General features: G+C 35.3%; 1 protein-coding gene across 2 annotated transcripts; it reads right to left on the bottom strand.

The window, feature by feature from the left end:
• Window positions 1-15893: 15893 nt before the first annotated feature.
• Window positions 15894-26657, bottom strand: LOC145636101 (uncharacterized). Of its 2 annotated transcripts, none has more exons than XM_081687555.1 (11): window positions 26499-26657; window positions 26017-26166; window positions 25735-25793; window positions 24404-24469; window positions 23505-23612; window positions 20452-20518; window positions 20004-20088; window positions 19640-19800; window positions 18452-18553; window positions 17878-18100; window positions 15894-16284 (listed from the first exon to the last, which is right to left on the bottom strand). In XM_081687555.1, exons 1-11 carry the CDS (start codon window positions 26535-26537, stop codon window positions 16151-16153), a joined length of 1194 nt encoding a protein of 397 aa, XP_081543681.1. In that variant the 5' UTR covers window positions 26538-26657; the 3' UTR covers window positions 15894-16150. The 2 variants fall into 2 exon arrangements, with proteins under 2 accessions (XP_081543681.1, XP_081543680.1); XM_081687554.1 differs by having other exon boundaries at window positions 26017-26193; window positions 26499-26643.
• Window positions 26658-26900: the final 243 nt, after the last annotated feature.

Raw genomic sequence — 26900 nt, 5'->3', positions numbered from 1 at the left:
CTATTGTGGGTCTTCTGGCTGTTGCTCCTGTCCCTACCATCACATTTACGGTGAAAAGCCTAACCGTAAATGATCCTGGGGTGGAGTACAGGCTGAGGATCAATCAAACCTTCAAAAGGGTCTACTATAACTATGCTGAGATGATGGATCGACTGACGGATGATTTTACCATCATGAATGCTAATGGACCTATTTGTCAAAATGATACCCCTAACCGTGCTGGTGTTAGGGACGGTGATATGCTATATGTTCTTGGCGAGGTAAAATAGAGTTCTTTATTTTTACTAATATGATTTTTTTTAAGTTTTTACTTAACACACGGTTCACTATCTTTTTTTGTATTTAGTTTTTACTTAACTAACATTCTGGTTAATCTAATTTCATAATGCTGACTTTAACATGGATGCAAGGATGAAGCAATTCTGTGTCCGTCAAGTCCGCACACGCCCCATGAAGATGATGTTCAAAGTCCGTGTTGAGGGGTCTTTCAAGAATGTGTTTCAGAAATGGGCTGAGGAAGTTGACATGGATCCTAGGGACATTGTCCTGATCCATGAAGATAAGCTTTTGTCTCCATACCACACTATCCGTGGTGTTGGGTTGAAGAATGATCAGGAGGTGTTTTGTTTTACCAACCGTTAATCACACAAAGTATTGGGTCTATGCACTGTTGTCCTCTTGTCATAGTTATGCCACTATAGAAGTGGTTAATTAGCTTAAGTTTCAAATTCGGTGACAAGAGTCTTTTGTAATGTTCTTCAATTTAGCTGTTTATATGTTAGTAGTTGTAATGTTGGTGGCCTAGGTGTTTATATGGCCCCTTTTGGTGAAGGCTTTTGCTGTTAGTTGTTTCATCTTTAAGAATGTCCTAGAGGACCTTGTGTGTGTAAGATGCCGGTGTTCATGTATACGGCAACTGTTGATGTATTATGTTTGTGGTGTGTTGAATTATATTTGTGGTATCGAGTGTTGGTAGTATCTTGTTTCAAGTAAACTCAATAGACCCTAAATAAATTAATTTCTAATTTTATTACGGAAAAAAAAAAGCGATAAGTAAAATCAATAGACCCTAAATAAATTAAGTTCTAAGTTTATTATGGAAAAGTAAACTCAATAGACCCTAAATAAATTAATTTCTAATTTTATTACGGGAAAAAAAAGCGATAAGTAAAATCAATAGACCCATAAAGAAATTAAGTTCTAAGTAGTTCTAAGTTTATTAGGGAAAAAAATAAGCGATAAGTAAGTAAACTCGATAGACCTATAAACAAATTAAGTTCTAATTTTATTATGGGAAAAAAAAGCGATAAGTAAGTAAACTCGATAGACCCATAAATAAATTAAGTTCTAAGTTTATTATTGGGGAAAAAAGGCGATAAGTCAACTCAATAGACCCTAAATAAATTTATTTCTAGGTTTATTATGGAAAAAAAAACCGATGAGTTAAATTAATAGACCCTAAATAAATTAAGTTCTTAATTTAGTATATGGTGAAAAAAGCGATAAGTAAACTCAATAGACCCTAATACTATTAATTTCTAAAAACGATAAGTAACTAATTTCTTAATGTATTAGTAAAACGATCACTAAAATCAATACATCCTAATAAGTAATAGGGCGTATACACTTTTAATCAGTTAAAAAAAATATCAGCTCAAAAATGTAAATTAAATATCAGAATCTAAAAAAAAAAAAGGTATTTTAGAAATAGGACAACGAATTATATATTTTACAAAAACTTTGGGGGGTGTGGGTTGCCAAGGGTCGAACCCCATTGCAGGTGGATGTTATATTAGTGATCGTTTTACTAATACATTAAGAAATCAGTATATTATTTTATTTTACCCTTTTTAAGGCTTTCCTTTTCGAACAAACCCCCAACATTGATGGGCTGATAGGCTCACTGTGATAACTAAGAGTATATATATGGGCTGATTAGAAGTGGTCTGTATAAAGATTGGCCAACAAATTTGGACAAATGGCTGCGCTTTCTGAATACAAATGGCTGCCATTTCTAAATAGATATAAGATGGGCTCCCTTTTGACTACTAAGTACTAAGAGTATTCTGTATAAACACATAGTGTTTGGTCGAATGCACAAACCAAAAGGAAATTAATACTAACAACAGTAGCTAATATGGAACATAAGTCAAGTATTCAGCCTAATTAGACAAAATGAGTAGCTACTATGAAACATAAGTCCAGTATTCAGACAAAATGAGTAGCTACTATGAAACATAAGTCCAGTATTCAGACAAAATGAGTAGCTACTATGAAACATAAGTCAAGTATTCAGCCTAATTAGACAAAATGAGTAGCTACTAAATACTTCATGGGTTTCTCACCAAGAGGAACTTGGGTTTTCCCATACTTCATACACCCAAAAAATTGCCCTTAGTCAAGTACAGCCTCGTTTATGCTACAAAATCACCAGATCTGGCGATCTGGGGACAAAGTTCAATGAGATCGCAAAAAATTATGTTGACAGGACCACTAAAATTCAAAGGAGACATCAGAGCACGACTCTTCAGCATCAATGGCTACCCGCCTCCGTTTAACCTGGCACAAGAAAAACAATGCAACCAATAAATATAGCGCCATTTGTTTAAAACAAATCATGTGCACAAACACAACCAAATGGGGATCAAAAAACATACACGTGTGGAGCGAGGGTAGTTTGAGTACGTCGTGTTGTTTGTCAACACCTGTTCTGACTTGGAAGCAGCCTGTACCGATAACAATATTATCAACATAGTGTTGTTTGAATACAAGATTAAGTGCAGTGTATGAGAAGGAACTAACTTTCGTGCTGGTATTTGCCTTCTTCTTGGGGGCCTTTGCTGTCTTTGAGGGGTTGGCCTTAGGAGTCTTAGGCTTCCTCCCTGGGTTCTTCTTCTTTGAAACCTTCAAAATAAGAGCCAATTACTTTAGCTATAGCAAAAAATAAGAGCCAATAATAAGGTAATACCTTTGCCCCCTTTGACTTGCTTTGGTCATGGTCAGCTCCGAGAGATAGATCATCTTCATCAGATTGATGAACAGAGGCAACCTGTTATAAAAACCACAAAATCTATTAAAACCTAATGCACCAAGATTGTATACATGTGTGTATGGTTTCCATACCTTCTTTGATTTGGGCAGTTTATAGCCCATTTCAGCCAACGTCTTGTGCCTTGAACCTTTCGGCCTGCCTCGAGCCTTCTTCCTAATGGGGGGATCCTTAATAGCCACAGGTTCTGCACTGTCATGGCACACTGGAATGTCTCCAACAGTTGGCATTTCTTCTAGTTGTGGTCTCTGTCCATCCTCGGGAGTGTCAGGAGTGTCTCCTTGTGGTGCCGAAGAATGCATATTCACTGATGACGGAGTTGCAGCAGCGATGACTTGGCCGTCAAAAAAGGGCAACGGTTCTGCCCGCTTCTTCCGGCTTCGCTCATTTACTTCGGAGCTGAGTTGTGATAGGGTGCTTATGACCATATCAACTGTGTCGTCATTAATCATTGCAGCCGCATCACATATAGGCTCAAACGTGTTCATCATCTTGTTAAACCGTTGCACAGCCGCATCATCACATGGGTCATAATAAGGCACCTTAACTCGTGTGTGTTTGCGGGGTATGTCCTTGCGCCACCGGGTTAGTATGTATTTTTCAGGGATCTCAAACACCTTGTTCTGATCTAATATGCGAATGCAGTGCTTGCATAAAATGCCGTGAGTTTTAAACTTTCGGCAATCACAGCTGACCTCCTTCACATCAGTAGAAAACTTCACAGAGTATAGTCTCCTGTAATCTGTGATTACTTCTTTACTTGTTCCTTCAGGTACGATCCAAACCCTATCCTCAAGAACATATTCCATCAACGTCTCAGAAATTTTCTTGGTCTCAAGTACATAACAATACCCCATCCGTGCACATTCAGTCTGCACTTCTTGAAATTTGTTGTCCGTGTATATCTTCTGGAACAGCTTCTCAACTCTGAAACCACTCACCAACCTTCTCAAATACTTAGCACCTCTCGCATCAGCATTCACCTCATCACGAACCCGCTTCTTCATCGCCCTTGAGTACTTAACAGGGAACTCATGCAACTTCGTATGCCTGTTTACAAACCCATAAAAAAACGGTTGATGCTTTCAACCCTTTGAGTCGTTTTCATTCCAGCCCAAAAGAATTCCTTCATGTAGGCCGGAACCCACATGTGACTTTCCTTGTGTAAGCTTAGGAGCCACTCATCATCTTCAAGTTCGTACTCATATAGCATTTCAGCCCATCGAGAGTGGAACTCAGCCGGCGTAAAACTCTCGTACACAACCCTCTTAATAACATTTTTGAATTCATGGTACCTGCTTGTTATTACACAAATAGAAACAACCCGGGTGTCACATAGCAGTCAAAAGTATTAAATTTCACCATGTTTGAACATATAAAGGCGTGGCGCATTATGAAAAACCATATCTGACATACCCCATAACCATATACACTATTAAATTTTGTTGTTCAAAAAGCCATATCTCTGTTCATAAATATCATTAAATTCCAGTAGTAATGGCCAACAAGATTACATCTTTAGGTGTTAGACTCGGCTATTTCATAAAAAATATGCAAGATTACAAGAGTTTGAGCGAACTAGTAGAAGTTGACCAGATTATGTAGCTATGCAGTGGACAGGCTGATCTAATTTTTAAAGTGCAAATTATGCAGAATATACCAGGTTTATTATCAGAATAATGTATTATGATGATACAAATCATGCTCTAATTATTAATTCTATAAATAATTATATGTAAACTTAGGTTGTCAGCAAGTTCCCATTAGTAAAATTATGTGCAGTTGTCATCCTAAAAATATCCTCAAAATAAAGTTTCTATTAACAATTAGATTTCCCCTCGCTTTCATGCCTTTGCTAAGTTCCCATTAGTAAAATAATGTGCAGTTATCATCCTAAAAATAAAGAGCTTTCACAATTTGATAACAAGAGGTAATATCTGTTCATAAATATTAAATTTCACCATAAATCTGACAGCAGAAAATTATCTAAGTTTGATAAAATTCATTACATCCACTAACTAAATAGGACAGCAGCAGAACAGGAACTTACCACTTATCTAAAGCATCAAACAGCAGCACAGAAAGTTATCTAAAGCATCAAACAGCAGCACAGGAACTTAGCAAAAGCATGAAAGCGAGGGGAAATCCAATTGATAATTAAGCATGGAACAACAGCCAAGACACAGATACAATAACAAGCACATAGAAATAGCAAATACAATAACAAAAAAGTAATATAAATGTACATTGAATAAACAATAAACAAAAGATAGCAGCACTCTCACCGTGCTCGCTTGCCAAGTTTATCGGGAATCTTGCTTAAAATGTGCCATATGCACCATCGATGCCTTGTATGTGGCATAATTTCAGCTAGAGGCCTCCGCATAGCAGCTGCTTGGTCTGTTAGAATGGCCTCGGGAGCGCGATTGTTCATACAATGTAACCACTGCCTGAAAATCCAGGAAAAAGTATCACAGTCTTCATGCGAGACTAGTGCACAGCCAAGCAACAACGACTGGCCATGATGGTTTACCCCCACAAAATTCACGAATGGGAGTTCATATTCATTTGTCAGATAAGTCGCGTCAAAGCAAACTACATCTCCAAAATCATCATAGGCAGCCCTACTACGGGCATCGACCCATAAGACATCCTTCAACCGGCCTAATATATCCAACCGTTGAGCATAATAAAAATTATAATTCCCAACTTGCATCTTTTGAAAATAATCCATCATAGATACCGCATCACCACCAACCATTTTCAGGCGCCGGGCTTTGTAAACTTCATGTTCTAAATCTTTCACTGTCAGCTTCAATTCCCCATTTCGTTCCGCATCCATACATCCATGAATATGAGAAATAGAAACACCTTCTTCAAAGAAACTGAACAACTTCCTCTTCACATTGGAAGTCAATTCCTTCATACGATACTCCTTAACAAGCTTTGACTTGCGCGGAGTAGGATCATGGCCAGAATGCTTTAACTCCACGGTCTTCAATTCCCAATCACCAAATCCATTCAAACTAGCATATACTTTGGCTTTGCATAGACATTTCTTCGAAGTCCTCTTCCCTTTACGCGATTCATCATCACACACTTCCCCACCAACAGATGCTGCTGGTCCGGATATTTCCATAGCTTTTGACCTCTTCTTCGCCTCCCTTGTTGCCCTCATGTCGGGTCTACCCCAACACTCGCACCTCCAAGTTGTGGAAATTCTCTTCTTCTTATCAATCTTGGAATTAACTCCCTGCACCCTTGTCACTCCAAAGCCCTGTTGCTCAGCATAGTCCTTGTAATATGCTTCCACAGCTTGCCAAGATTTGAACACCATACCCTCTCTAGGAGGGTCCACAACTTTAACAACATTGACCTGGTTGCTAGCAACAACAGTTTGTGTGGTCTCAACTGTCTTGATGGGAGTTAAGTATGGATTACCCACTAGACCCTCAGTTTCTGTCTCGACTATGTCATCAAAACCATTCAAATCTTCCTCACTTTCAATCTCCAAACCATCACCAGTATTATCACCATTTTGTCCTCCTAAGCGATCCTCAATCACAATTTCATCTAGGCCACCTATGCAACCTCCTTCTACATTTTCGAAGCTATCCTCCATTATTTCTTCTGAAAGATTGTCAATTTCCATGACAATGTCTGAAATCATAAGGTCCAAAATAATCAATTTAGTTATCATATTACAAAAATCCAATTACAAAAATCCAATCAAAACACAAAAATAATTCACAGTGCAATGATAAAAGCACAACTAAATGATAAAAGCTGAAGAAATTTGTTCCTAATTTCACAACTAAACCTGCTTATTTGCAAATTACATCAGAATAATTTTTTTCTACTCTTTTGTCTTTTTGCTTGTGCTGTCTCAAGCTTGCTCTGTTTCTATTTTTTACTTAAGTCCAGTAGTATATATGTAAGGTTGTTTTTCTTAATTTGATTATCTTATGTTGTAGGGCAGGAAAAAAAGGCGCAATTGCACATCAGCCGCCAATTGGCTTGATGAGGAGGCATTCTTCACAACCATAAAACATATAAAGACTCAATTTTTATTGCCTGATAGAATCAGATAATCAAATTTCTTCACAAGCCATAACATTACAAAAGCAATATCAAACACAACTCCCACACAACTCGAAATTAGGACCACATCAGGGCACATAAAACATTAATGCAACAATAAACACGACTCCCACACAGCTAATTAGGACCACTTCAGGTCACATAAAAACAACCAAAACAACACACAACTAATTTCATTTTTAAAGTCCTATTTGAACACAAAGTACGCATAATTTGATTATTACATAATCAAATCAAAAATTAAATCGCAAACCCTAACCTTCCATGACGCCAAGATCCTACAGCTCCCCTCTTTCTTCAAATACTGTACGAAGTTTGGTTATTCATCCCTCAAATTTAGATCGATCTGTCCTCAAATTCCAGAAAACTTCATTAATTTTTTTTTTTTTTTCCTTTTGGATAATCTGGATCTGTCACTTTCTTTTTAGCTCTAGCTCTACGAACTCAAATCTACGAATAACACTTTTTACTGAGATATACAATTTTTTACTACAGTACAACCGTTAAAATACAGATGGACGTTAAAAAATTGAATTTAACGGAAGTTTTAGGTCCAGTAAACTCCGTCTACCCAAGACCCCACATCAGCATCTTCAGTCTACCCAAGAACCACATCAGCATCTTGAGTGTTTAGTACAATCAGCAATAAATAATAATAGTTCACAATTCCCACAGCACGAATATTACGCAAATGCCACTAGAGAAACAGAATATGTTTCTCAATAAGAGAAACTGGGGGACGCCCTTAAAATAGTTGGACTAATTGGATATTTTCCTATCTTTAATACATTTGGGTTTTGATGATTCCCTTTTACATAAGGGTTAAACTCCATATCTACTGTAACAGTTTCTCATCGGCACATGATTCTTTATCACATGGGTATCTCTTTATATTATGTTTCACTCCTTTAGCAAAAGGACTTTTCAAATACCATGTCAATCTAAAATTTATAATAAAATAATCAAGGAAGTATATATACGTTGAGACGGTGAGTGTAGTAAATGTACCCATCTAATCTAGAAGTTGCCTTGTATGCTATATGTATTCTTAATGGCTGATACATATTAGACAATGATAATGAAAAAAAAAAATAATACTACATTGTGTAAATAGTCAATTGCCACCTAACAAAGTTGATATTTCAAAGACATCTTTAAATTACTTGGGCGTGAAACTCAACAATTCAACCTAGAAAAATAACGACTACAAGATAATCCTCCAAGAATAAAAACAAAACAAAAAAGTCCATAGATACCAAAATAGTCATAGACCAAGGTCACATTGAAAGTTTAGCTACATAGAATCAGCACTAATTTAAAAACAAAAACACATTAATATCTAACTTATTGCCTTTCTTTCTTAGATTACGATTCCATCATCAACATTAGTGATCACAAGGATTTCTTGAAAGAATATAGACGCCCTAATCATTCTTGTTCTAGATTGCATTACATCTACACATATAGAAAATACCATAAAAATTTCATAATTTTGAAAATTAAATAGGGTAATATATTTTATTTGTATGTATAAAAAAAAACAAGGGAACGTTTTTCGTAAATGTGTCTTACGACATTTCGTAGTGGTGCTTTATGTAAAAGCTCCCATAGACAGGTTTGTCATTTTACTGTACTGACGTTATAAATGTCCGGCTTTTCTTCTTTTTTCACGTCCAAAGAAAAAAGGAAGGCGTCATCATGCAACGTAAAAATGCAAGGCGTATCGTACAGCGTAAAATTGTACGGCGTAGGTGTTGCGTAAAATTTCACTTCAGCCCAAGCTTTGCGAGATCTACCTCTCGAAACTAAAAGGTAGAGAATTACTTTACTTTAGGCGTTAGCTCACGAGTTGACAGGCGCGCCGAACCATCAGGAACAGACACTTCTTAATTGGAAGCAAATACGGTAGTTAGTGAGCTTACTAGCTTATCGGACAGTTAGGGTGTCCGTACGTCCACCCCCTAAGAGCGACGAGACGATGTCGCACCCATGTACTCACGTGCCCCTAGTCCTGAGACACGTGTACTCATCTTGTGGACAAAATTGCTGAGAGAGTTGCTGACTTTCTTCTCTCTCACTGGATTTGGATATGTGCCTCCCCTGAGACATGTATTTCTATCTTGTGGACATCTGGTTCGAATACCGATGAGGCTCAAATGCCGAAACATTTAGGCTTGAATGCCGAAACATTGAGGCTCAAATGCCGAAACATTTAGGATCGAATGCCGAAACATTTAGGCTCGAATGCCAAAAACGTCTAGGCTCGAATAACAAAAACACTCTTTTTCATATTTTTACTTTGTTAAAGTCAGGCTTAAGTTTCAATGACATATCGAGGGACTTTAGACCAACGATGACATGATTGAGAGGAAATCACCCCCCTTTTACTCTTTTTTAAACCGATCTCTTCTCAATGATTTGACATCACCCAGAATACCTTTACTTGTAAAAGTTTTTTTACAAAAGCAAAGGAACAATCTTAATTCTTTAGCAAGTTAAGACTATAAATAACTTTTCATGGCCTTAATAGCTACTTGTTTCATACACTTAGCGAATCAAGGATCGTTTCTACATCCTTAGCATTTCTGAAAGATTTTGTACTCTTTGAGAACTTCGTATAATGAGTCTCGGATTAATTCCCTTGACTATTTTGATCATCGTCTATTCTAGATTTGATCAAAGTGGGGGCTAACTGTAGACACCTACTTTTGGCCTCCTGTCCTGACAGGAAGTGCAATGACGATAAATAAAACCATCTTCGTGTTGGATAGAAGAGAATAATGCTTGTAAATAACTGGTTAAACCACAAAACACAAAAGACTAACCCAAACCAAGAAACAAAGCCAAATAAAGTCCAATTAATTAAATCCGATCATAATTAGGCTTAAGCCCGTACTTAAAATCCAATAATGACGGATTTAGGAGCGCCTAGGTCAAAATAAGCGATGCCGCAGAAAATAACGCGCGCATCTCAAGGAGTCGCATTGGTCTGGCGCGCGCAACTAATTTAGTTGCGCGTGACACTCAGCGCAACTTCCAGAGTTGCGCTCGTTAAAGATTCAGAATTTCAAAAAATTGGAAAATCGAATCTTGCCATAAAGCCGCGCGCAAGACAATTAGTTGCACTGCCTATAGTAACGCAGCTCAATCACTTGCACTGGGTGGCCGCGCGCAACTAATCCAGTTGTGCGCGACACCTACTGCGGCAGAATGTTCAAAACCCTAAACCTACTCATTCCCTATAAATAGAGGCTTAATCCGAGACTTAAAACAGACGGAAATCAACCTTGAACTCTGGCGAAAAACTTGTGAACTTGTGCTACCTAGTACCACTTGTCCTAAATACTCACCCCTTTTGATATTTTGTTACTATGGTGGAGGTTCCCCAATAAGAAGGAGTCCATAAGTGTTCTAAACGGAGATATAGCAAAGAGAAGTGGTAAATTCCTGAGCATTTAGATAAATCATTTTTTATTTTCTTGTTTAAAGGACTTTAATTAATTAATCAGTGTTGTTTGATCACTTTAAAAGGTTTAATTAATCAATTTCACATAGTATCTTGTGTTAAATAAGATTAGAATTGAATAATTAATTGTTGGTAGATCACTTAAGCCAAGGCGAATATTGTTTATTTCTTGTCATATTCATGAATTTGATTAAATAAAGAATAACGACGTTGCAATGTAATTCCTACGTGAATTAATGTATGTAAATAAAATCAACTAACTTAGTTTTAGGTATCGCGTTGCATATATTTGTTTGGTGATGAAATTGTAAGAAAAAAGGAATAGCTAGTAGAGGTCGTACTAGGGCTAGAATAGCGATTCCTCCTTAAAATGAACGTTATTTTAGTACCCTCGCTCCCAAACTCATATCTGGTTTATGTAGACCAATTTGGGCATGGGTAAACTTACGATTCGTGCTAATTATTCCATGAACTCCACATGAAAGAAAGGCATGAACGAGGTTTATGAGTTTTCCCAAAACTCATTGGCGACTCCTACTTGTGTCTTATAAAAAAGCGTGACGATAGAATCAATTCTAATTCAAGATCCCCCAAACAGTCATGAATTCAAATCCTACTACACCTTAACAAGTGTAAAGTCCTAGGCTTTTAAATGGCCATGAGCATCTAAGGAACGACCCCCTTACGATGGGATCTCCCTCCTTACAGTATCTATATCCATAACCGATTCATTAGCTAGCTAGCCTTGCTTAGCTTCATGATTGGATATGACTTCCATTGTAACATCCATTCCCACGAACGAATCCATGCTATGAAGAACATAAAAAAACCTATTGATTGCTTAAAACGACTAGTAGACTTGATAAAAAAAAAGTGACAACTAGACATACCGCTAAACTAACTACAACAAGTAGAGGACCCTGACTTGCTCTCCGCAAGAAAAGAGCTTCCAGAGCCCTAAACACCAAAGTGTTTGGGTTGATCTCCGATGGCCACATTTCTAGAGAGAGAGTCTCATTTTATTTTTTTGCTATTCAAAAGTTGGATGCTTCATATGACATTAACATGTATCATTTGTTTCTTTATTTGCAAGTTGCAACAAAGTGAGAGCTAGAGCAAAATTCAAGGAATAGGGTTGGCAATCTCTAACTCGACCCGATAACTCAACCTAAACCCGACCTGAAGTTATTGAGAGAACTCGAACCCAAACCCAAACCCGAACTCGAACAACCCGAATTCGCCCGATTTGACCCAAATTTCATATTTCATATTAATATTAAGTTTTACACTTTTTTATGGTTTCTAAGTATAATCCGAAATCGACCCGAAATCTGACCCGAACCCAACCTACTAACCTGAATTGCTACCCCTATCAAGGAATAGTAGATATGTAGTCAAAACGACAAACTGTTTCATGTTTACCCACCTGAGCTTGCCCGCCCAACTACTAGTCCATCGCCTTCACCCACCCACATTTAACCAAATCCCTTTGACAGCCAGCAACCCATCCTTGCTTCACACCAAAATAACACAACCAACCCAATAACCATTAACTCTGAAGGATCAGTGGAAATAACAGTATAACACAATCACTCCAATTAACTTTGACTCTAATGGCTCAAACGACTGATCAATGACCAAAACCGTATAAGAAGATAAATAGATTAAGGGAAAATCTTGTTAAATTAAGATATTTAACTCTATTTGCTCAAATAAAAAAAAGATATTGAAGTCTAAAATATGAAGTAACATACCGTTCATATTGAATTCAAAATAAAAACTTCAAATCTAAGATGTAATATGCGGTGGTCGTGGTGTGGTAATTGAGAGTGTAGTAGTTGGAAGGAGGTTGCCAATATGGATTAGGGAGAAGGCTAATGCGGCGGATGAGGAGAGAGTAGGTGCATTGGTGGTGGGTAGACCCGGTAAATAGGTCGTTCGGGTCAGGTATGGGTTGAGTCAACTTCGAGTTGGGTCATTTTGGTTCAGTTAACATTTGGATCGAGTGTGTGTTGGGTCAAGTCATTTCGGGTTTAGGGTATGATTCTGGTCAGGTTTCGGGTCGGTACGTTTTGGGTTAGACTATTTTCAAGTCAAGTAGCTTCGGGTCATATATACAGGTTGGGTCAAAATCTAGTCAGGACGTCAGGTCATGTTTGGGTTGTTTTATTTGTAGATCAAGCTCAAATTAATAATTTATATTTTGTTGTTGTTATAATAAGAACTATCAAATCGGTTTATGAGCTTAACTACAGTTGAAAATGAAAATTTTGAGTTATTTTATGTACCAGACATTTTTAATTCAGTTATAAAGTAATTTATTTCTAGACATTTCGGATATTTGGTCTGTTCAGGCCATTTCGGGTATCGGGTTTGTTTGGATCAAACACTTCGGGTTAATTTCGGATTGGGTCAGTTCACGGTCTGGTCAGGATTGGGCCAACTCCATTTTTGGATGGGTATGGGTCGGATCGGGTCAATTAATTTTGGGTTGATGCTTTTGGATTAATTTAGGGTCATATGTTGGGTCATTTGTGTCAGGCCATCGAGTCTGGGATAGGATTGTCAGGTCATCGAGTTTGGGTCAAGATTATCAGGTGTAGTGGTGGTGTTAGGTGGGAAGAGGAAACACTACGAAAGGGTCAAGGGAAGGCACTGAGGAGAGAGCGGTACTAGATCGAGTGGGTGTTCAAGTAAGGGTAATTAAACATTTAAACATAATGAAACTTTATAGGAACTAGGGAAGTAAGCGTGTTGCGCGCAGAGTGGCCAGCCCTTTCGGCTTAATTTTCCTTGGCTTGTGTTTGCACTTGACATGGAGTCAATGAACCGATAAAAGAATCTTTCTATTTCTTTGCTTTAATTTTTTTAGGCTTGTGTTTGCACTTCACATGGAATAAAATGTCTACTGCTGAGGGATCTTGACTTTGATGTTGTAGGATATTATGGGAAATCATATACAATAAGCTACACCCTTATTTAAGTAGTGAAAAAAAAAACGTGCTAACACTTTATATAGAAATTTATGATACTAATATACCTTTCGGGCTCATTGAACTAATTGGAAACAACAAGGTACATCGTATAGCATTATAAAAGTACATCACAATACATAGTAGGATACACATGATTTCACAATGCTCAAAAAATAATCAGAAAATAAACTCGGACAAAATGCTTCTAACAATTTGATTTTGCAATAAAATAAGCTTTATGCAGCCCTATAATTCCCTTGAATCCCTTCTTGCTTTCATCCCTTTTTCACTGTAGTCAGTTTCTTTTCCTTTTTTCCGAGTACATCTACTTCAGCACAATAATAGATTAATTTCATTAGGTTCAATGTCCTTAAAACACAATTATGTATAAGTCGTTAATTTTGACCTTCACAAAATAAAGAAAAAAAAACTCACATAAAGCAACAACCTTTCATTGTCTAGTGACTAATGTTTTCATGTAATTAAACCACAACCCCCATTAAATTAAGTACAGAAAAGTTTAAACTTTATTGTTATTCCATTCTTCATTTAATTTCTAATTATTAATGGGTCTTAAAGAAAGATTACAAAATTACATATGGGGGTAAGAAGGTAAACAAACATTTTGAGAGAAATGGTCCGTACACTATTCATAAGATTGATCTCCTACTTTTTATAAGGTAGAGATAATACAAACTTTGTGTTGTATAAAAATTCTACAATGTCATTCTTAAAAAATGGCATCACAATATGCTAATGTGGTGAAATCTGATTGGCCCATATTAAATATTTTGTTTATTATTTTGAATTATTTTTAAGGTCCATAATACATTTAAATTGTTTTCATATTATGTATTTTTTTGAATACATGTATTTTTTAAGAAATACTTAATCATAATTATGAAAATCCCTTTGTGCCCCTACCTTTACACCACCAACAAAAACTCCCAAACCGGATGCCTGCAACCCAACAACTCACCACTACCGCACCACCAAGCAGCAATACAACTACCTCCAATCGCCGGACAGCAGAGCAGCCACCAGTAGCCTTCTCGTCGCTCCACCCACCGCACTGCTACAACAGCCCAATCTGCCGCATCCTTCAGCCCGCAATCAATCACCCCCGCCCAGCTATCAACCGCATAACATCACCATTTTCAATCACCAACGCAACCACCACCTTCAGTCCACGCCGCTTCAATTCACCAACACTAAAGCGCAGAAGCAATTGTGAAAATTAGAACCTCAAATCCACCATCAATTACATCAATTCACTACCCAATTACAATAATTTCGTCCTCCAATCGCAGCAACACCCACCTTCAATTCACACTCCACCAACAACACCAAAACACAACACCAATTGCGACAATTAGAACTTCAATCCACCGATAATTACATCAATTCGCCACCCAATTACAGCAATTCCGACCTCCAATCGTAGCAACAACCACCACCTTCAATCCAAGCTTCACCAACAACACCAAAACGCAGCAGCTATTGCGACAATTAGGACCTCCAATCCACCATCAATTACAGCAATTCATCACCCAATTACTATAATTTCGACCTTCAATAGCAACAACCATTTCGAATTGTGCTCCAATTGAAGATCCGGAAAGTGCGCTCATGGAAGAATTTCGAAAATAATTTTTTAAAATAAAAAAAGAAATAATTCTATAACTATGTATTTTATAAAAAAAAATACATATATTTAACAATACATACATGTATGGTATAATCTATCTTTTAAAAATAAATAAAAAATTGACCAACCATAACATGCCACGTCAATATGAAAAATGATCTAGTAGAATCATCCTTTTGTCGTACTCTTGAAACAAGATAAACTTTAAACCCTATTTTACAAAACTCGGACAAATTACTAGTGGCTTGTTGAGGATATTAAAGGTTATTATTCCCAACAATTTTTCCTCTTTCTTTATATTATAACCATTTGTTATTGTTTCACCTGAGCTCTAAAAAGTTCTCCCTTATACTCATTAAATTTGAAAGTCATCTCATCAGAAATAGGATGAATGGCTCAGAGTAATAATTCGTAACAGAAAAGAGTAACATTTACTTCCTACAAAGTTCAATTTCAACTGCCAAACCAAAAAAATAAAATAAAATAATTTGAATATTCCAATTTTTACAGTTGAAACTATACATAAAATTCAATTAATACCAAAATGCAACCTAAATGGATTCGATAATCGATATCACAGGAATCCAACATCAGAAAAATAAGCACTAAACATTTTAGAAATTTTCATGAATAAATTGATGATTTTTTAAGAGATTTTTTTTTTTTTTATATAAAAAACAACAATTTATTGACCCTTCGGCCTTTATCTTGGACCAAAAACTACAATAAGGAATGAATTGTCAACCCAATTCACAAACTTGAGACCAAGGTGGGAACTCCATAAAATTCAGCTGAAGTTAATCTCATTAACGAAATTGAGTCGACCTGCCATAAATACAAACTGCACTTGCCCCTAGTGAAACGCAACTGTGATCAAATGTGCAACGTATTGATGATATGAGTTGTAGCTCTTATTGGATTATGTGACTCCCATAATCTTCGTTAAACTTCTCATAACGGTGTGCATGTAGATGAGCTGATGGACGGGTGTTCTTCAAGGCCAGTTCAATATCTTTGAGTTCAATTGGTCCAACTGGAGGCAATTCTACATGAAAAAGCATAGGAGATCAATGAGTACATAGAGCATAATAAGCGTCGTGGACAAAATTTTCCACTCTGTCAAATTTGGGATCAAAAATATACAAAGGTTTTCTTCCACTACATCATGTACTATGATCCCAATTGTCCCCACAGATTGGAGTGTGATAAGGTATATATGGATGATATTACCTGAACCAACCAGTTGCCTCCACAAATCGGAAAATGTTATATGTTAGGCGTTAGATTAGAGTAGAAGACATAAGATTTGTTTTCCACTAAAGAAACAGGCATTTTATTTGGGAGAAAGAGGACACTATTTCTAATAAGATTTTATACAAGGTTATGAGTCATCATGCCTCCTCCAAGTCCCTAACACAAGCTTTCGGCAAGCTTACAGTAAAAATATCAGTTTGGCACTTTGGCCCTAACACAAGCTTTCGGCAAGCTTACAGTAAAAATATCAGTAATCTTCTCAGATCTGATACAATATAATTACTCTCCTACCCTTTACCTTTCAATTACCTTGCATGGAGATAAAGGGGAAAATAAAACAATTCTGTTCACTAACAATTTTTACATCTAGGGAAAATCCAATCTCTCTCTACAAATTATGGTCACACAACACATGCATTTTAAGAAATGCCATCCCTGTTTCTGAATAATCTTAAACTTTCTATATTGATAGGTTAATAAAGTTCCTATCACTTTATTCCATTTTTGACAAATCACTTTTACTACCTTACCTCTCTTATGCCACAGTATTAACATTTTTTTTCACTCGCTCTCTCTTAGTTTATCCATCATTTTTTTCAGGAAATTTTGCCAACAACTACCTTTTAAATGACCACTTTTGAGAACAACTACCATTTAAAATTTTCTTTTAAAAAAACTACCAAAAAGTTACAAAAACTTTGAGTAGCACTACCACGTTTTATTTTTCGGAAAGAATTTCCGGTTGAGAAAACCTAGTTTATAAAATTTCAATCAATTGTGGTATAGAAAATAAGAGATTTCGATAGTAAAACACAATTATAGGTCAATTATCTTTAATTTTGCATTATAATTTATTTAATTTCTCAATTAAATCTTAAAATTTAGGGTTTATGGTCAAAAAATTGAATTATGGACTTTACGAAATTGGGGAATTTGGGGCAATTGATTTGTATAATCCAATTAAGGGTTAATGTAGTGCAATATTATCATTTAATTTGGGTTTTTTTGAGGGAAAATTTTAAAGTATGCCCCAAAAACGGAGATTATTGTCGGAAACAATAAATGTGGTAGTGCTACTCAAACTTTTTGTGTTTTTGTGGTAATTTTTTCAAAAGAAAATTTTAAATGGTAGTTGTTCTCAAAAGTGGTCATTTAAATGGTAGTTATGCGCAAAATTTCCTTTTTTTCACTCACCCATTTTTTTTCATACTCTTCCTTAAACGGTTAAACCTACTTAATCTTACACCCACTCACCACATCAACACTCGCTCTGCTAATTTCTTAATATTTGTGCAATAAGTAATTGTTAAGATAAAAAAAGGAAACAGAAGTTGTTTTGAAAAGCAACAGAGCATCAAGACCAAAGGTATGGAAAGTTACATACCATCCTCAGGGATGACTTCTGTCTTCTGTTCAAGGACTGTCACCAATCGCCTAAGTGGCTGCATGGCAGCCTCTTTGCACACCAATCTGATGTCTGATCCTGAGTATCCTTCGGTTTTTTCCACCATTACATCATATGGAACTTGATCATCATTAGGTGTTGATGGCAGAAGTTCCTCAAACATACCTCTTCGTGCTTCCGGGTCAGGAAGGGGTACAAGTATCTTTTCCAATCTTGTCAAGGAAAGCTTAGTAATAACTCTGGTACTGTTATGGCATTGTGCAGTTTAGTCTCAATAAAACACAAAATGTAAAGTTGTATGAAAAAAGGAGCAAGTGCCAAACACCTATCTACTAGTGTGCGAAGATCCCACATTCCCGCCTGTAGATTGTCAATTTTAGACGACCTAAATTCTCAACTACACAGAATTATTATTTTTTAATTATATTTGACAAGCATTGTGTACTCTTCAGATTTCAGAAAGTCAGCTCCAAAAACCAATGTTGAACTAATTCAGAACAAAGTAAAGTTGCTGAAACAACAAATTAACTACATTCAAATCAACAGAGGATACTCTCTTCTCAAGTCGCCGTAGCATAGCTGCATCCAGTTCCCAAGGAAGATTTGTTGCAGCCAAGACAAAAACAAGTTCGTTGCTTTTGCTCAAGCCATCCATCTGCCATAGGTAGAGTAAAATAGATCTTAAATTTATTTGAGGATATAGGATAAGAAATCTGCTTCTATATAGCATATTCCTCAGCATGTTTATATGGAAAGAACTGATTGTAACCCACATTAGTATTGCAAAGAAAAATTGCTGTGAAAGGCGTCAGAAATCACAGAGAACAGACACAATCATTCTTCACACAACACATCAGTAAAAGAAATCTCCTTCAATGTTCACAGGGCTTATGTGGATTGCTAAATCTGAAAGGAGCAAGCAGCCATATTGACCATTTGGGACAAGAAACATAAATCCAGCACACACAATACAATATGGGCCTAGTGAATTTCTTATTAAGAGGCCATTTTCATATATGTTATATTCCAAATCCTATGGCCTAATTCATTGAACATAAAATGACTTCCTTAAACGTTTGTAGACTTGTACTGAGCTTATGATGAAATGGATCTGTTGGAGGAGAAATTGGTTCCAAGGAGAGTGAAGAGAAGGTAAGACAGCAATAAAGAAAACAAGTGGGATGAAATAGCTAAGAAATTCTTCCTTCCTTTCCTTTCATTTACTTATCATCTTTCATTTGTCATAGGAACTCTGCCCGAGGAAAACAGTGGGAGATACATTGGAAAAAGATTTTTGCTGTATATATGGTTTGAGTACAGAGAGTCAGAGACTAGAGAAAATTCTGAAAAATAAAAGCAAACTAAAAACAAGAAAAGTTTGGGCCTTTGGGGGATAGAAAATCCAGTAAAAGAGTTAACTTTAAACTCGAAAGAAAAATAATTCAAACAAAAGTTCTGAGCCAAATCTTAGTACATCAATTTATTAAAAGGTGACAGTTACTGCAATTATTAATTTATTATAATAAAGAAATGAGGCTTATGTTATCTCTTTTTCAAAAAAATGATCTTAATATATTTTGATTTTGACTTTATTCTATGTGATAACATTTTGTAGACTAAAAGCAAACCAGAAAGAAAATTCTGTTAACAACAAAGTAATACAAGTAGCTCTATAAGTTGACTCATAGAGCTGTAATGAGTGAAATTAAAGAACCAAAACAGTTCTGCATACAAACATCACCTGTATGAGGAGCTCAGTTTTCAAACGCCTACTAGCTTCATGCTCACTACGTGCTTCGCCACGATGACTAATAACTGAATCAATCTCATCTATGAAAACAGTAGATGGTGCATGATGCCTGGCAAGCTCAAAAAGTACTTTCACCAATTTCTCTGAGTCACCTGTGTCAATACAAAAATGTCAAACAACAAATTCAATACTATAAAGGATGCTTCATGATAAGCAGGAAACATAGACTCTAATATGTCATTTACATACTCATCACAGGGTTTTACATTATCCAGCTAGAATTAGCCTCCAGTTCAATTAGTATAATAGGAAAAGCGTAAATGTGATATAAATCAAGAAAAGTTCTCTCACATACCCCTCCATTTGCTAACAACAGATGATGCTGAAATATTGAAAAATGTGGTATTGCACTCTGTAGCGACAGCCTTTGCCAGCATAGTCTGCCCACATCGAAAGGTGAATCAGACATAGAAGAGAGGCAAAAGTGAAAAAAAATAAATAAATAAAATAAAATAAAATAAAAATAAAAAAAGGTATGCCAATTGAGTTGCACAAAAGAGAGAAAGAAATTAAATTCGATAAAAAAAAAAAAAAAAAACAAAATTCTTATAAATGAAGAGAAAATAAATTATGAAGTTGCAATTCATTAAAAAACCACAAGGGAAACTACTTAGCTGAGCACCATGCATTTAACGTTAATTCCCAAAGCAATAGCAACATGAAAACTACAGACTACGGAAGGGTCAAAAGCATACAATATAATCAAGCAGACTGAGAAAACCCAAGTCAGAAGTTTTTCTTACTTTTCCTGTTCCTGGGGGGCCAAACAGAAGTATGCCCTTCCATGGAGATAATAGTCCAGTGAAATACCTTGAAACAAGCCAACAACAATCAGCATATGTGAAATATGAATCGGAAATAGAACATCATCTTTCAAGAGAGGTCCAGCTGCATTAGTATTAATTAGGTTATTTGATTAATAATGTAGAACTATGTACGACTAACATTTTCTTTCTAACGCTACAGAAGAGAGTCAATTTGATATTCATGGACTTCAACTTATCAGTAGGAAAATTGCATTTGTAGACATTTTTTAACCCATGAAGAAATTTCTAAATAGCAACAGTTAACTTGAAGATAATGGCCAGTGTCTAAAGGGTACATATTCTAATTAGATAATAGTTATGGTAAAGTGTAACATTCATAAATAGAAATAATGGGTATATTTGCATTAGGCAGAAAAAAAAAAAAAGTAGAATTATTTTGAAATGCATCCGTCAAATTCACAGAGTGACATAGGAAAGCCATATTTTACAACAGACTTGTATAAATAACATCATTAGATAATAATAGAGGCAGGTAGCAACTATACACAGATCGCAACATTCAACAATTACAATGATTAATAGCATATAATCCAATGATTCAGGTACATTACAAAGAAAATCAGTGGAAAAAAGCTTTGCAACTTTTTAAGTGCAAAAGAACCAATAAGATACTCCCTTTGTCTCGTACTCCAGGACACACTAATTTGAAAGGCACAAATTTTTATGAAAACAATTGACAATTTAATTAAATTTAGTTAGTTTGCATTGGAATATTTTTCAATTTCCAGTTATAGTTAGAGGAAATTAAGCCATAGCTTTTAAAAGGGGTGTGAGGAGGAAAAAACTAGTTTGGATTCACAATAATATTATTGTGAACCTGAGGTCCACACATGTCAATCGACATTATGTTGAATATAGTGACCATAATTTAACATAGTGACCTTTATTAAAACTTGTTTGGACCTCACGTCCACAATAATGTGCCAACCAATGTTATTATTGAATTGAGCTTTATTATTCATATTAAATTATTAACTAGTATATTAAAACTTTCATTACAAAATATATTAATCTCTTGACTTTTGTTATAACCCTATGACTTTTATTTTAACAAAATAATCTTTATTTTAACACAGTACCCTTAAAGTTTACATAGCAACATTTAAACATAGTTCCCTTGATAAATGGCCACAATAAATTAATGTGAACCGGGCTTATTTAAAGTTTAGAGTGTGAGGGACAAATTTTTAATCTCATCTTTATTTAGAAAGTATCAACTAAAATGGTTTAAAGCAAGTGAGAAATAATGGAATAAAATTTTTGGGTTCTTTCCTTTTACAAATTCTAGCAAGTAATCTGGGAAAGCATAATAAGGTAGGTGGTGCTACAAATCCGTGGCGGAGGAAATAATATCTACACTTATACTCCCTTCACCCTATGCACAACTTATAAGCCTACTTTAACCAAAATACTTACTAGCATGTAAATTAAGAAAATTCCACATTTACAGTCTATACTTTTGACTTTAATCATTATTAGCCTTTTTTTTTCCAATTACAATAGGAAGCCTTTTGATTTTTTACATTAAATAAGTAATGAAAGTTTTTGTTTAATTTTTCTGTTAAACCGAACCAACACTAACCATAGTTAACTCATTAATTCTTCTCTTTATCCCCACTTCTCTCTTCATAACTCAACTTTACCACCATTTACAAATCTTACATTTTCACTCTCCACAATTAAATATTTCACCCACCATCAGTCGCAATCCTCTTCTCTCTCCTCTCTCCCTGCCCACCACCATGACACCATCACCAGTTCACCACTACTCCAAAACCCAAATTTTTTTCTCTCCTTAAACTCTGAACAAAGTGAATAAAAGAAGAAATCAACGCATAGTAAGCAAAAGCAAATTTCTAAGGCATATCCTCAAACAATTCACATGTATCATCATTTATAATATCTTTGAATTTGTCAAATTTTTACTAATAGGTATCATAAACCCTCCAAACATTCCAGGACATATAATTGATTGTATTGAACACAGTCAATATACTTAATACATAGGCCATTGCTTTCTTGCTTGGCCATTTTGCATCAGAAGTCGTCCAAGAATTCATTACTTTGGCAAAGGAAGCATATTATTGTGGCTGATAACAGCGAAGGGAACTTTAAGCCACCAATTAATTGTCATAGCTGATAAAAGTTGTGATCCTAAAGGACTACAATAAACATTGAGCAAAGGCACCATTGATTATGAAAAGTTTCATGAGACAGGTGACCCAGAATTTGCTTCGCACCCGCCAAATGATGAGTAGCAGAGTATTACCCTAGGTTACAATACTGGTACAAATGCAAACCCTAAGAGATTGTACTTGCAACATCGTGGCCCCGAGTTGTGCTCTAGTCTAGGATGTGACTGAAGGAGCTACTTACCTATGGACTCTTCTTATGTGTCATTGTAATGGATGGTGCCAGACTTGGACTATAGCTGCTATATGTCTTGGGCAGGTAACTCAGTTTGCTTTCATCTGGATAACTTTGCCGCCATTTATGTTCTTGAAAGCTGGGTTTTCCATTAATACAGTTGGGAAGAGTTGCAGAGTCATCGTTGAGGAGAGAGAGAGAGAGAGAGAGAGAGAGAGAGAGAGAGAAGGATAAGTTCTTATTTTTTCAAAAATAATTGAAATGTTAGCCTTGGTTTAAAATAAGTTAGAATGAATAGAACTACAACCACAAATCATCATTAATGCTACGTTTAAAAAATCGTAGAAGTTCAATACAAAACGGGGAAAAAAATTGGCTACCAATGATAAATGTCAAAAGTACCCGTTATTTCCAAGTTAAGAGTGGAGATCAAGCATTTAATTTAGCTTATTATAGCTAAAAATACATCATCACATCAGAACATCCATTTGCCTATCAATAATTCTAGGCAGCATTAAAGGATATAATATCACACCTATAATACACGCAATTAATTAAAAGGTTTAGAATTCTCTAAGCCATACGTGTTATTCAAGACTTACTTAGGATATTTGATAGGCATGACAACTGCTTCTTTAAGAAGACGTTTAGCAGTCTCAAGACCCTTTATGCTCTCCCAATTGACATCTTGACTCCCGCGAATAATGTCCCTGTACACAAGCACAACAATTACATCATGACCTTTGACCCATAGTCATACAAGTGGCTTCATTTATAAAATAATGAAATCAGGATAATATAAAAAGAAAAAAAAAATTAAAACAGGAGATGCTTAATATCATTTTTTTAAAGGAAAACTTGTCACTTATAGCTTTTGTACAAGTGACTTGGTCAATTACTACCTTGCTAAAAATAAATTATACAAAGTCATTTGAATTTGATACTTGTTAGAGTTTTTAGGAGTATAATTCCAATAAACGACTTCATTGATGGCGTTCATGATGCTATCGTGTCAATCAGTGAAATGGTAGAAATACAAATGACATATTTTAGAATCAACCATCAAAAATAGTTATTACATGGTATAAAATTTAAATGTATTAATTTTTAAGGCTGTAAATGACAATCTAATTTTGTAAAGGTTGCAATGAGCAAAGCGTCCTATAAAATGCTAAAAAGTTTTTTTTTTTTTTTTTTTTTTTTAAATAAAAAAAAAAAAAAAGACATTAAGCTACACACATTTTTTTATTTTTAGCTTGTGTCAAAATTTATTTTTTTTATATTTTTATTTTTAACTATTATACATACTGCTTCCATTGTATATGAGACAAAAAAAAGTGTCACAGTATCACATTTTTCATTATTACGACACTAAAGTCAAGTTAAATAAATGAACACTCCTGATTCTTTGTAAAAAATTTGAATATATATGTAAAATTAAATTTAAAAAAAAAAAAAATTAGAGAGCATAAAAGATTATAAACTGAAAATTGAATGCCACCTGCATAGACTTTCTGCTAGGTTACGTGTTTCTGCATCTTCAAATGGAGGAAGCATGGGCTTCTGCCTGGGAAGCAAGAAAAATAAAATGGAAAGCACATTGAGATAAAAAAAAAGAGCAATTACATTTCTGGATTTCGATAGACATAACACTTTGATAAAACACAAGTTGAATGGAATTGATTGTTAAAAAAATTCAAACTATTAAATTCATGTAACACATATGGGTTGATAATGGATCAACAAAAATAGCCTAAAGAAACCATTCAAACCAAATAATAGTAGCTTCAAAATGAGGAAATTTAAGATGAGAAAATTTAAATAGGGTATTCAGGGCCACAGAGGAACTCAAAATAAAAATTAAATTCAACAAGTTCATTAATTAGTTACGTATATTCTCTTTGTTGAAGGGCGTACATAATTTTAAACCTCAGATAAGGACATGTGTAGCTTCAAACTGAGAACATTTGAGACATGGAATAAAATTGGGTATTCAGAGAAATTGGCAACAAGTACAATATTAAGTGGTTTATTAATTAATCTTGTATATTCTTTTTATTGAAGGGCATGCGTAATTAACTAGCAAACAAGTACACAATTCATGGCATAGTTTGCATCTACAAAAAGGAGCAATACACACAGTGTCCCTTTATTCTTTAAACCCACGACCACAAAGTGATACCAAACTTGAGACTAAAGAACAATCTCTACCATGGCAAGAGTGCACAAGTAGATTCGAATTCAATAATGCAAGTAAATGATCCCTAACTCAAGTCATGAGGAGAATCCAAGACCAAGAGCGAATAACTATCATTACCCATTTCATCAACCACATAAGCATAGTAATAACATTTGTTAAATGTGACTAATTTAATGAAGTTTGGGTCCAAATTTTGATCATGCATCTTCTTCTAATTTTTTTTCTCTATATATTTACTTACATCTTTGTTAGTGACACAGTTTAAATTATAGCTTAAATTAGACAAAATAGATATGATGAACATCATGACTAGAATAATTTAATACAACTATATAACTGATAGAAGTAACTACCAGAATAAGTCAAAGCATTGCTACATGAACAGCAATTATAGCACTAAAATAGATGCACTTGGGCAGTAAATTAGCAAGATTTATAGCATTATGATGTGGTATGAGTATGAGTCACTGTTAGCAATGCCAAATAGTACTTCATCCTCTAAGCAACAAGGGCATCGTTTGAACTCTTAGAAGTAGACAAGAACCCTTAATTCAACAATTTTGCCTAATTGTCTGGTACATCTAAGACGAAATATAGAGTTATAATCAAACAAGTAAGCAAAAAAATCTTACACAATATTATCCTGAGCACCATTTGCCGAAACTTCATTTGAGGGTGTCCCATTACTAGCCTATCAATATGAAACAAAATCAACTTTATCAAACATCTAAGAAGAACCACAAATTGTAAGAGATAATATACTCATTTTGTGAAGACATCAATCAATGTATAATCGTGGCTCTTGAAATCATTATACATGCCAACTCTATCAATCAATGTAAACACCAAACATTATCACAAACAAAGATTATAGATACTAATACAATGTACATAATTTCAAACAAGAATATGACCTGATTCCTATACTGCTCGTAAACGGCAAGCTCGCGCTTTCTCCCACCATTCTGAGTCGCAGTCCCTCCATTGGTTGCTGTATTCCCGTTGCTCTGACTAGCCATTGCAGCATCCTCCTCCTCCGGCTTCGGCTCTCTCTTCCTTCCAAACTTCGCATCATAAAAAAACTTTAAATCCTAGTGAAAAAAACCCCAAATTCCCAAAAATTCAAGCACCAACCAACCAACCAATATTCAAGGCAACTACATTAGTCAAACTATACCATTTTTTTCCAAGAATCAAACAACAAACAATTCATGATGATCATAACAAATACAAATACAAACATCATATTAAAACCCCACATTTTCACGAACATCAAAATTTCCAAAATCACAACCAAACTCAATGAAAAAAAAAAAGTCAAAATCAAAGCAATTGTTGAGCAATTAAACCCGAATAAAATTTAATAATACAAACTAAAATTTGAGTAGGAATTAACCTGAAAACTCCAACGAGTGAGAAATGGTTCGTCAGACATGGTAAAGCTGAAGAGAGGATCGGCAGAGATGGAGTAAGAGGTCTCCGCTTTCTCCTTTCAGGCGTTCAACTCAGCAGATTCAAACTCTGGAATTATCGACCACTAACACTGCATTAATACCACTAATCTCAGTGTATTTTGTGTAGCCACAAAAAATATACTACGTATGTACCACGTGAATTGTGATTTTCTGATTTTTTTTTTTTTTTTTTTTTTTTTTTTTTGTTTTTTTTTTTTTGTTGGTAGGGCCGTTGGGGGAGATATATTATATGGCAGAAGTAGGGGTGTGTGTAAACAATTCGGATTTTGGTTGAGTTTATCAATTTTGGGTTATAACAGGTCAGTTATAACAGGTTGAAATGA

Source organism: Chenopodium album, chromosome 6 (assembly GCF_948465745.1).
Source record: "Chenopodium album chromosome 6, dcCheAlbu1.1, whole genome shotgun sequence".
Lineage (NCBI taxonomy): Eukaryota > Viridiplantae > Streptophyta > Magnoliopsida > Caryophyllales > Amaranthaceae > Chenopodium > Chenopodium album.
The sequence above is the reverse complement of the archived record's forward strand: the minus strand, read 5'-3'. Positions and strand labels throughout refer to the sequence as shown.